Source organism: Staurois parvus, unplaced genomic scaffold (assembly GCF_062004578.1).
Source record: "Staurois parvus isolate SC_StPar_1 unplaced genomic scaffold, SC_StPar_1.0 ptg000696l, whole genome shotgun sequence".
Lineage (NCBI taxonomy): Eukaryota > Metazoa > Chordata > Amphibia > Anura > Ranidae > Staurois > Staurois parvus.
The window spans coordinates 216,585-228,630 of record NW_028318492.1 but is presented as its reverse complement, the minus strand read 5'-3'; the positions used below and the strand labels follow the sequence as shown (position 1 = coordinate 228,630).

Here is a 12,046-nt window from a genome sequence, read left to right as displayed (position 1 = left end):
GCCAGGGTCTAAGAGAAAAGATCCTAAGGTACAATGCATGATCTATTTCCAGTTCCTCTTTATCTTTTGTGGAGCAGCAGATTGAAGATGTATTTAAGCACAGGTGTGAAGTCCTTATAGTTTAGTCTTTCTGGCACATCCCATATGCTTATGTTGTTGCTACAGTAAAGAAATCTCCTGGCCATCCAGCTTGTAATATAGATCTGGTATCTGTGTAGTGTGCTCTTGTCTACAGTGGACTCACAAGACTTCTTTAAGTGGTCCATTCTGGAGCTGATCTGTTATATTTTGGTCTCGCATCTTCGTGCAGTGTACAGTATTTCTTCTTAGCATGCTAATGATAGCTCCATGTCTGACCTCAAGGTTAATAAACGGATGCATCCCCAGTCCAGATATCTGTTTCATCCTCGTTGGTGTCAAACTCTGAAGACTGTTGGCCCATGTCAATGGAATCTGTGAGGGATGGAAATCTCCATAAGAGAGAGTCCAGAATATGAACTGGTGTGGTGGGTCTGAGGCCACAGATGGCTCTATAATGTTGGTAACAGCAAAGGGCAACATCTGAAGCAATGCTTGAAAAAAGTCTTGCAGCTGACAAAATTGGATCCCCCCAGGGCTGGGAATGGATTTTTGGTTCCTTTATTTCCACTGGTAGCTGTGAAAGGCTGTGGGTTATATAAAATAGGATTAGATTTGAAGATTGGGGCTGTGAAGATTAGCATCTCACTCCACCATTACCACACCCCCTTCATATTATTTAATATTGTGTTCATATAACATTTATTACTATAACATTATGCACTTTACAAGAGGTTGAAAGTGGAGGTAAAAAGTGAGGTTAAAATTGAAGGTTAAGTTTACCAATTGAGCTGAGGTAATGCTTAGGTTTAGATGTTAGGTTGAGGTTTAGGATAGTTGTCGGTATAGTAATTTTTTCGAACTGAGATAAATGTGCATTTAAATATTACATGCAATAATAGTGTCAGGGCCAGATACATATCGGCAATAAAAATATCTTTTTGTAGTTATAGTTGCCAAATTTTATGTGCCTGAATAGTGCACAGCTCCTGCTCCCACAACTACCAAACCAATTTTTAGAGGATGAAAACTAATGTTCAACTGGAATCCTAAAATACTAAACAAGGAGTCCAATGTCAGGAGTGTGGAAGATGAAAGATCTTTATCTATTATCACATTTATCCAAAAAATGTTAAGTCTAAGAAACAACTTCATGTTTTATCAAATAAATCTATAGCTGTTGTTTAGTAGGTCATTTATATAAGACAGCATGTAAATTAGTTTGCCTTTCCAATCATCTAATCCAAATTTCTATTTTTGTGTTTTGTATTTCAACAATTGGTGTATTACTGCATCATGCTTAAACCTTAACTCCAACTTAACTATTCCCTGCCGACCAATCTACTTTCTGAACCCTTGCTGATCCTCTTACAGATTAGGTGGCACTTAGGTAGTTAAATGTCATATACTTCCTGTGAGCTCAGGCCATCATGGATGCACTCCCTGGGGGTGTGTTATTGACATGGACTTTCACTTCCTTGCTCATTTAGAGACTCCATCTTGCTTGCTATTTTGCAATGTCACCACACAGACTAAACTTTCCTAGACGTTCTCTCTCTCTAACTCCCCCCCCCCCCTCCCACACACACACAACATTTTATTTTCCCAACTGTTAGGCATAGCTGATAACATATGAAATGTGGCATTATTCTATTTGCTAGTTTTTTAGAACATCTCAGACTACGCCCTTTCCTATTTTCTGTATAAAATAGAATGTAATAATACATTTTGATGGAACGGATACATTAAACACAGAGCTATAAATCTGTTCCTGCATATGCAGAGTTAATTTTTATTTTATATGTCTCAACTAGAAAATACCCATAACAGTTATCATACTGGCCAAGCCTCAGAATACTCCTGGACTGTGCAGTGCTTGTACTACACTCCAGAGCAAGGACTGTCATGCCACCACTGAGGAAAAAAGAAGAAGGACTTATGACATCAGTGAACTGACCAGAAGGCTGCATGTTTAAGGCTGGCCATAGGCGGAGCAAATTTTGTTCCTGCAACCACACAGACAATGTTGACAGAGGAATCCCTCCCAGGGAGCCATTGTGTTCTCCTGGTGGGAAAAGATATCCCTGCCAGGAGAACACAGTGATTATTGCTAGTGGCAATAACAGCTTCTAGCAATAATTGCATGAAAAATCTGGTTGGTTGTACCCAAGTGGATAGATTGATCAACTTGGGTACTTTCAGCCTGCCCATACATGGATCCAATCTCGGTCGATTCCTGCTGAATCGGCCATAATTAGAAGGTATATGTATGGACTGAATGTTATTAAAAATGAGAAAGGAGGTGTCCAGAAGGAGGGGATCAGAGGCATTATCAAAGGTGGAGTTGGACTATAACTGATGGAGTCTGAAACAAATTCTGAAACAAATTCCTGATGAAATTACTAAAACAAAACCAGGTATCATGCATGTGTGATAATCCTAACTCAAATATCTTTTTCCAGACTATTTATATCAACAACAATTTACCCATAAGAGCATTTGTGCGTTTAAGAAATTTTGTGTGTTGTCTACCTAAATGTCTTACTTGTGTAGAAATCCAAAACTCTTTAGACTGCTGTAGGGTGCTACAATGGATGTGATATCAGCAGCCCCAGCAGACTCAAAGCTTTCACTTGAGTATTGCTCCTCACACCTCCCCAGGCAGGTATTTATAAATGTACCCTTTGTAGGGAGGTGAGGGGTAAGAAAGAGGAGCTACATGGCCTGTAATTAGACACTGCAAGAAGAGGAGAGGACTATGACATGCAAGCGACCCTGCATGGAGTAGTCAGATTTTCTAATAAGTTCAAGGCACATTGCAAGCTATATGTGAAAGCTTTACTGCCTCATCAAGGGCCTTTCTGTATAGTGCAGACCTAACACTAGTCTATGAGAGCCTCCATATTAGAGGATACTATATATATCAATAAATACATTGGGGGCAGGTATGCCTGGTGGCAGCTCACAATTTATTCACTACTGTTGGTGGCACTGATTATCTGTCATTGTGCTGCTCTGGGTTTCTGTTGTGTCACTAGGAATGTACTGCTTCTAGGCATATGCACCCTCAATTTATTTATTACTTTATATGCTTCAACATGAAGGTTCTCCTAAACTAGAGTTAGGACCACACTATACAGATTGGCCTTGATAAAGCAGTGTGGCTTCCATTTATATTTGCAAATGTTATGCAAAAAAACCCTTTACTTTTAATGCAAATTGTTAGTGTAATTTGTTTGCTTTTTTTTTTTTTTTTTTTTGCTGGCTAGCTTGTAAAAAAATGTGCAGTTTGTCCAGTGCAAAGCCCTTCTAGGTACAACATAATCTTAAATTAGTTTTAAATTGGGGCAGTTACTTCCTTATGGAAAGGAAAAATGCTGAAAGTAAGTATTTAAAACACTTGATTTTTTGTTGATTTTTCTTGCATTTTTTTTTTAATTGTCAGCATAGTCCCTTTATGTGAACTTTTGCCTTGAAGACCAGTATATGCTGCTGGAGTGGAGGAAAGTTAAGTGAACTTGTTGCTTTGCCATGCATGAGAAATACACAGTTACTTTAGCTCCTAAAAGCACCTGGACATTTTTCAAATACGCTTGTTAAAAGTAATACATCTTTTGTGTAACGTAACATGCATCTAATGGATGCTGTTCCTTGAATGCAGCTCTTTAGTGTACCAGTTAAGGATACATTTCCAGTTTATACTCCACTAAAAATCTTCACATAATGTGGAGTGGAGTAAACATTTTGCTTTCTTTGATACATTTAAAAATGTTTCCATTACCTGTTCATATAATTTACAATGTGGCTAGATGGCATTTGGCAGATAGAGGTTAGTGGAGCCATAAAAATGGTTCCAGTAATTGTAGCTACAAAACAATAAGCAAATTGTCTTTGTCAGCTGCTCACTTTACTTACTGTACATTTGATAGCAATTAATGTTTTCATCCAAATAATTACTGTTTCACTCAGCCTGTCCTCTATGGCCGATGAACAGAAGATTACACAAATGGTACAATCTTTCTGCGCCATAACACAAACCTTCACAAAACACAAGTGGAAAATTAGTATGGCAACTTTATCTTCAGAGGCACGAGAAACAGTTTTTAAAATGGAATCTTTCAACCAGCAAAAGGCTTACATACTTGTACTTGTAATATTTTTTTTATAAAAAAGTGCTTAGCCTTTGTTCTTAGTTATATTATTACTTGCCACATGCTGATTCTGCCTTCTGCTGGTACTGGCATATTAAAAGAAATGTCAAAGTTAGTGGTGCAAAAAACAAAAAAAGTCTTGCTTGCTCATAATTGTCAGGTATAACACCCTAAATAACAGGTCTGTTTGCAGATTGCTTTCAATAGCTTGATTCAAAATACTGGGAAGTAAACTCATTCATTAATGCACTATTATGGATAGCCATTTAGGAGTTGATTGCAGCCTCCTAAAATAACCAATTTTACAGAGACAGATAAAATGTTGCATGGTGCATTCAGGAATGCTTTCCGAAGAATGTTTTTATTTTAAATAACAAACGAAAATGTGTTGAAAAGCAAGAAGTGAGTTTCTTTATTTTTAAATGCCCCCCTTTCCACAAAAAAATTCTTGATTTGATCATGTCAGGCACTAAAGGATCAGTCTGACTGAGCGTCATGTATACAATATTTTCATTACAATATGTCATTTTTTCATCTCATCATTTACTCACTTCACTTAAGATTTATCACACACAAATTATTTGAATTTTCCACATGCACATCTTATTATTAACTTTATGTGTAATATTTGGTATGTAAAATCATGTCATAAAATGGATAGGTCATTAAAATACAGCTAGCTTTTGGATGGCATCAATGAGGTGTCTATTAAGAAGATCAGGTGGTACGTTTGGTAAAGGAAACAAATTCTGGAGACAGGCTCAGCTATCTAGGACACAGCCAGGCATCAAGCGGTTTGCACTGTGTGGCTCTATGGTTCTATGGCTAATCCTGCTGAATCCTTCCACACTCTTAAGTTTTTCTATGGTACTCACACGTTATGCATTCCTTTTATGCCCTCAAAAATTCTTCCCACCTTTAAGGTACAGTGCGTTACTATGCATTGCCATTCATACTGATTAATCAGTCTCCTCTTGTAAATGCAACTTGTGCTACTCTCTAGTTGTTCATGTTAGTGATTGTTAGCTTGTGGATTCATCTCCCCTGATTATTGTATTTCCTCAATATGGTTCTAATTACCCCTGTCAATGACCTTTGGCTACACTCTCCTAAGCTGGCCTGTAAAAGATGCCACCATCCAGTAGGAACTACTGTGAATTAGCTGGTTCCTTCCCAAGTATAGAAGCATCCAGACACACAGCAACATTTCACTAATTCTTTCTCAGTAATCTGTCCAGGGAAATTACTTTTTGTAAATTAATTCTGAAGGATATAAGGGGAGGGTGAAGGGGTGTGAAATGCTCACAAACACTCAACACAGCTTGAAGACGACACTTCTCTATTAGGAGTAGCAGTACCAGGGGCGGACTGCCCATTTGGAAACGAGGGCACTGCCCGAGGGCTCAGGGTGTGTAGGGGGCCCCTTGAGATGCCCCTGGTACCTTTTTCATAGGCTTTTTTGAGTTTGGGCAAGGACACAGGGGCCCCATGATCCCCTATTGCCCGAGGGCCCCATGAGTTGTCAGTCCGCCCCTGAGCAGTACTGTACATGGACAAACTGACCAGTACAGTTTGAGGATGCCCAGTCGAAGATTATGAAAACGTAGTGTGCAATGCTGAAGACCATGCAGGAGTGTATAGAACACAAGTAGTTATACACTTAAACAGTCTATGGGTGCACAGCTGAAGACAATGCTGGAGTGTACAGAGCACAAGTAGTTATAGAATTGAACAGTCTATGGGTGCACTGCTGAAGATCATGAAGGCATATGAAGCATACATACTCTACTCATGAGGTCCTGGCTTAAAGTCAGTCCATGGGTGCAGCACCAGCAGAAATCCAGCATCCAGTCCAGAAGAGCCCCAGGGGCAATCAACCCCCTAAAACTCACAGATCCATTCCCATAGTGAGTAAAAGACAATCTGACCTGATCTTCAGCCTATTTAACAGGAAGCTATCCACCATCTGGGCACACCTCCCCAGGGATTGGACAGACCCTACTAAATATTCAGGTTGAATATTTGACTCCTCTTAAATTCAGGGGGAGGTAATAAATCTCCAAGCTTTTAGAGTCACGATCAGAACATACTAAACTTCCTGCTTCTGTGGTTACAGCAGAAACCCAAAAACTAAAATTACGTAGCAGCCTGGCTAGGAGGGTGCTACAGCATCACTGGCTGTCAGAATACTTTAATGATCGTGGATTCATATGACTGGATGCAGCTGCTTTTCAGCTGACAATTTTCCAGTTTTTCAACTGAGGAATGTTGTGCAGGAGGCAGCCTATGGAGCCAGCCATGGAAATTTGCTCAATGTATGGAAATGTTTACAATACTATTGTCTCACTTTTTGTAACCATGTCCACCTGGCTGACATGATCCTTGATTTGACTGCCCCTGTGCTTATCTAAGGTCTGGTATTCCACCTTTGATGGAGAACAAGTATTCCTAGAGCCAATGCTCGGGCAAGATCTAACAGTGACAAAGAAGGAAAGGGCCAACAGTAACAAAGAAGAAATGCCCCAGCATCTGTTTGAGGAAAAAATGTCCCTGCATCAGTCTTATCAATGGAAAGAAAAAAAATCCCCTGCAGTGGTTGTGTCACTGTAAGGAAAACATGCCCCTGCACTTATACTGTCACTGTACAGACAAAATGTTGTTGAGTCAATGGTGTCACTGGAAGGAAAAATTTCTCCTGCGCCCATATTATCACTGGAAGTAAAAAATGTCCCTGCATCAGTGGCTCTTTGTATTTACATTTCACAACTGTTTTTAGTATTCCTGCCCACACAAGAAAATAAGAGAGCTTCTCCTTCTTCTGCTCTGGGGTCATGTTAAAAGTCACATGACAAGTGGAGACAGGAAGTTGGGCACCCTGTTCTCACTCCCCTGTGAGCACCTTCCTCTGTCAAAGCACCTTATCTCCATGTTAATGAGGACAAGCGCTTCTTCTCCATAATCCAGGCATGGTGGTTCTGGGAAGTAAGGAGAGAAGAAGAAGCGCTTCTAAGTGCAGCAGACCACTTTAATATATACTAAAAAGTAAGAACACTCACATGGTAGTAGAGTAATAAAAGCATGTAGGGTATTGTGGTGTAGAAACACCATGTGGAATGGCTGTCACTGGTACCTGTATTGTCCATGTCTCAATGGTAGTGAGCGTGGTCCAGGAGGGAAACAGATGTGGAGCCGGCTGGCATGCACGTACTCCTCAAGATGGCAGCTGGAACGCACGCTGAACCGTAATGTCCCAATGGTGGTTCTGGGAATCTGTTGGTGGGGGGCGTATGGCTTATTGGAATTTTAAGACATCTTTAAAATTAGGGAGCTCCCAGATATCCTGTCCCTTACCTATGTAAAAAAGTAAGGGATACATAGCTACATAGTAACATAGTTAGTCTGGCTGAAAAAAGACAAAAGTCCATCCAGTTCAACCAATTAAAGAAAAAAAAGGTATAATCCTATTCCCACAGTTGATCCAGCACCTCTACTCATTCACAAAAAAAATATAAACAGTAAAAAAAAAGACACACATTTGGACAAGTTCTCTAGTAAAATCATTAAGTCCCCCAGTATAAATGTATTGTCAAGAAAAAATGAGGAAGGGTTGTAACAGCGCAAACACTGCAAAGTCCTGGGAAATGGTAGTATGGGTGATGGTGGTATTAGTGGCTACTGTATGAAGAGCGTAGGATTCCGTGTGGCACTGAGGGCAAGGCTTCCAAATAAGCTGTAGCAACTTCTGTAGATGAGAAAAAGGAGAGAAGCGCCTCTAAGTGCAATAAGTCTTTTAATTCAAGTCTAAATGTAGAAACACTCACATGTGTGAAGTAATCATAAGCATAAAAACCGTGGTTAACAATAGTTAACGGTGGGGTGGTAACCCGGGTGAAGAGCCGTCATCTCTCTGCGATGTGGGGAGGTCAGCTCTCGGCTGGAACAGCGTGGTGGCTGGAGGGGGAACAGTGGTGAGGCCAGCCTTCATGCACGTCCTCCCTCAAAGCCGGATGGAACGCATGCTGGAACGTAGCGGCGGCGTGGCCGTGATGACGTCAGATCCCAGGGTGCACTGCGACGCGTTTCGGAGCATGCACTGGCCGTGGAAGGCGGAAGTGCACTCCTTTTTCAAGCAGGGGGAAGTGGATGAACAGGGGTGAATATATAGGGAACGTGAGTCTAATTGATCAATTAACCAATTAACCAGTGATTGACCATTGCTGTCAGGTGAATAGTGTAAAGTCATGGATGTTAACTGGGGGGTAAAAGGAAACCAAATGGAAAAAAGAGAGGATGTAATAAATAAGAAAACGGAAGACGAAAGAAAAAAAAAAAAAAAAAATTATTTTCTGGGAGATTAGTGGGGTAAAATGTTCACCTTGCAGCACTGGCACATCAATTATGTAACAGTAGTGAGCAGATATTTAGTGGTAATACAGCATGATTGCAAGATGATACAGCATGATTGCAAGATGATAAACATATTGGTAATAATACATGCAGATGACATTATAAAAAGTAAATTACATTGTAAAAAATTGTAAAAAATAGAATAAAATATAAATAATGAACAAAAGGTTATAAATAATAAACTAAAAATTGGATAAAAAAAAAAAAAAAAATTCGATAAAAAATTTGATTAAAAAATTCGATTAAAAAAAAAAAAAAAATTATAAAGAAAGGGGGGGGGGAAGTATCATTGTGAGTGTTGAGTGGCTGTGAATGGGAGATTGTAGTGTTTATAGTATAGTGTTAATGTCTAATTCCTCGTTGAGTCCGCCTGGGGACAATGTATCTAATGTAAATATCCAATAAGTTTCTTGTGAACAGAGTTTTTTGAAACGATCAGACTCAGAGAGATTGTTGTGTATGGATTCTAAGACCCATACTTGTAGGCCATCAGTGGATTTTTGGTGATATTCAAGGAAGTGGCGGGGGACGCTATGTTTGTCTTTACCATCTTCAATAAGACGTCTGTGCTCGCCAAACCTGGCGCGGAGGGGTCTGATGGTTCGTCCCACATATAGGAGGCCGCAAGGGCAGGATATACAATAGATCACATGATCAGTGGAGCAGTTGTAAAATTCTTTGAATGAATAGGTTTTTCCTTTTGTGGTGAAGTTTTTTTGTCCGTGTTTAACGAATTGGCAAGTTTTGCATAGCGCTTTGTTGCATCTATACATGCCGACAATGGGTATGAGGCAGATTGTGTTGAGTGTGTTGGTGGGTGGGTTGTATTTGCTGGGGGCAATCTTGTTTTTAAGGTTGATGGCTTTGCGGTAGGTGTATTTTGGTTTTTTATCTAAGATGTCTATTAAATGTGGATCCTGTAGTAGTATCGGCCAATGTCTATTGATGATAGACTCCATTTTGTGAAAGTTGTTGTGGAATTTGGTTATAAATCTGACCTGGTTGGGAGGCTCTGTGTTATTGTGTGTTTGGGGTCTACCCTTGTGGTAGAAGGAGTGGGCCTCATCTACTAGCTTGTGTGGGTAACCTTTGTCTAGGAATTTCTTTATTAGAATGTCACTCTGGAGATTGTAATCTGAATCTCTGGTGCAGTTTTGTCTGAGACGACAGAATTGTCCTTTAGGTATATTTTGGATCCATTTGGGGTGGTGGCAGCTGTTGAAGTGGAGGTATGAGTTGCCAGATACGGGTTTGAAGTGGTTTTTTGTTAATATTTGGAGATTGTCATGGTATAATTCGAGATCTAGGAATACAAGAGTATGTTTGTGGTGAGTGGAGGTGAAGGACAGTCCAAAAGGATTTGAATTGCAATGGGTTACGAACTGGTCTACGTGTGATATTGGTCCATCCCAGATGACGATAATGTCGTCTATGTAACGGCCGTAAAAGATGATGTGGGCGGCAAAGGGATTGTTGTGCCATATGTGTTTGTCCTCCCAGAAACTCATAGTCAAGTTGGCATATGAGGGTGCAAAGTTGGCTCCCATGGCTGTACCTTGAGTTTGTAAGTAGAAATCGTGGTTGAATGTGAAGTAATTGTGTTTGAGGCAAAATGAGGTGGCGTCTACTATAAAGGAAGATTGTTTGGGGTTGAGTGATGGATCCAAGGATAGATAATGCTGGATGGTGGTGATGCCTACATCATGGGGTATCGAGGTGTATAGGGAGCAGACATCTAACGAGACCCAACAATAGTCGGGTTCCCAGGAGTATGTTTGGAGTAATTCTAGCAAGTGTCCGCTGTCCCGGATATATGAGTGTTGAGCCTGTGCAAGGGGTTGTAGGAAGTGGTCGATATATTGGGAGAAACCGCTGGTAATGCTCCCTGTGGCCGCTACGATTGGTCTTCCTGGTGGATTATTTGGATTTTTGTGTACTTTGGGGAGAAAGTAAAAATACGGGGTGTTGTAGAAGTCTTTAGATAGAAAAGAGGCTTCCTGCTTGGTGATGACACCATCAAGTAAGGCTGTGTTCGTTAGTAGTAGTGCGTCCTGTTTGAATTCGGGTAGTGGGTCTTTAGTTAATTTGGTATACGTGGATGTGTCTGAGAGGAGTCTGAGGGCTTCACCAAATCATATCCCACACAACACACCAATCACTTCAACCACAAAAGCTTGCATAATAAAGACACACCCAAGTCTCGCCCCAACACTAAAACACCTCCCAATAACACTTCCACAAACCAACAACAAAAAAACCCTATAAATATACCTCAGACCATCACCACCCCTATACCCATAACTGGTGACACCACACCTAATGGCACTCAGATTCCCATCACCCACACAAACACCCCTCAACCCATATCCCCATCCACCGATGCCCATACTGTCATCACCCTTGGCCTTCCGATTTCGAACAATCATCTTAACCCCACTCTCATTTCTGCTCACCACTCCCCCACCAACACCTCACTGTCTTTTTTAGGTCAAAATCCCCCCCCACGGAAAAAGAAAACACACAGAGGCTGTAGGGGGGGACGAAATAAACACCGCAACACACACCAAACACAAACACCGCAAACTGTAAAAATCTTCAACTTATCCAACCATCAACTATCACAAACTGAAATCTCTCTGCTCAATCACGGTCTAAACTTTGCCCCAACTTCCCCACCCAACTTATTCACACTATTCAAAGACCTGAATAAATTTATACGCAATCTCACCTTAAAAAGATTCTTTCACATTCAATCCAAAAAAACTCAGCCTACAGCCATTTCACCTGACACAGACAATATCAACCCCTCAACCCCATCTGACTCAGACGCCTTAGACATATTAGAACAATTATTTGCTGAGTCTCACCCTGATGATGGCCCACCTTTAGATTTTACACTCACTTCACAACTTTTATACCCCCCACCTGTGGCACACACTACGCTCAGACCCAAATCAGTATTCAATCCCACACATTCTAAGGGCCCCTACCTGGAAAGTTTTTATAGAGTAGTCTACTCGGAATTCATCAAATTGTGCAATCCCAACCAGCACCATTCCGTCTCTAATCTACCAAACACTGTAAAAAAATCCATTACCACTTTATCAAACAATAAGGACATTATTATCAAGCCCGCCGATAAAGGCGGCGGCATTGTACTTCTTAATACCACTGACTACATAGACGAAGCCCTCAGACTCCTCTCAGACACATCCACGTATACCAAATTAACTAAAGACCCACTACCCGAATTCAAACAGGACGCACTACTACTAACGAACACAGCCTTACTTGATGGTGTCATCACCAAGCAGGAAGCCTCTTTTCTATCTAAAGACTTCTACAACACCCCGTATTTTTACTTTCTCCCCAAAGTACACAAAAATCCAAATAATCCACCAGGAAGACCA

The 12,046-nt window shown here is 40.7% G+C and overlaps 1 protein-coding gene across 1 annotated transcript; it reads right to left on the bottom strand.

The window, feature by feature from the left end:
* Positions 1 to 364: 364 nt before the first annotated feature.
* Positions 365 to 11,692, bottom strand: LOC149446107 (uncharacterized). Its single transcript, XM_089652897.1, has 3 exons — positions 11,627 to 11,692; positions 9,277 to 10,687; positions 365 to 453 (listed from the first exon to the last, which is right to left on the bottom strand). The coding sequence occupies exons 1-3, from the start codon at positions 11,690 to 11,692 to the stop codon at positions 365 to 367; spliced, it is 1,566 nt and encodes a 521-aa protein (XP_089509023.1).
* Positions 11,693 to 12,046: the final 354 nt, after the last annotated feature.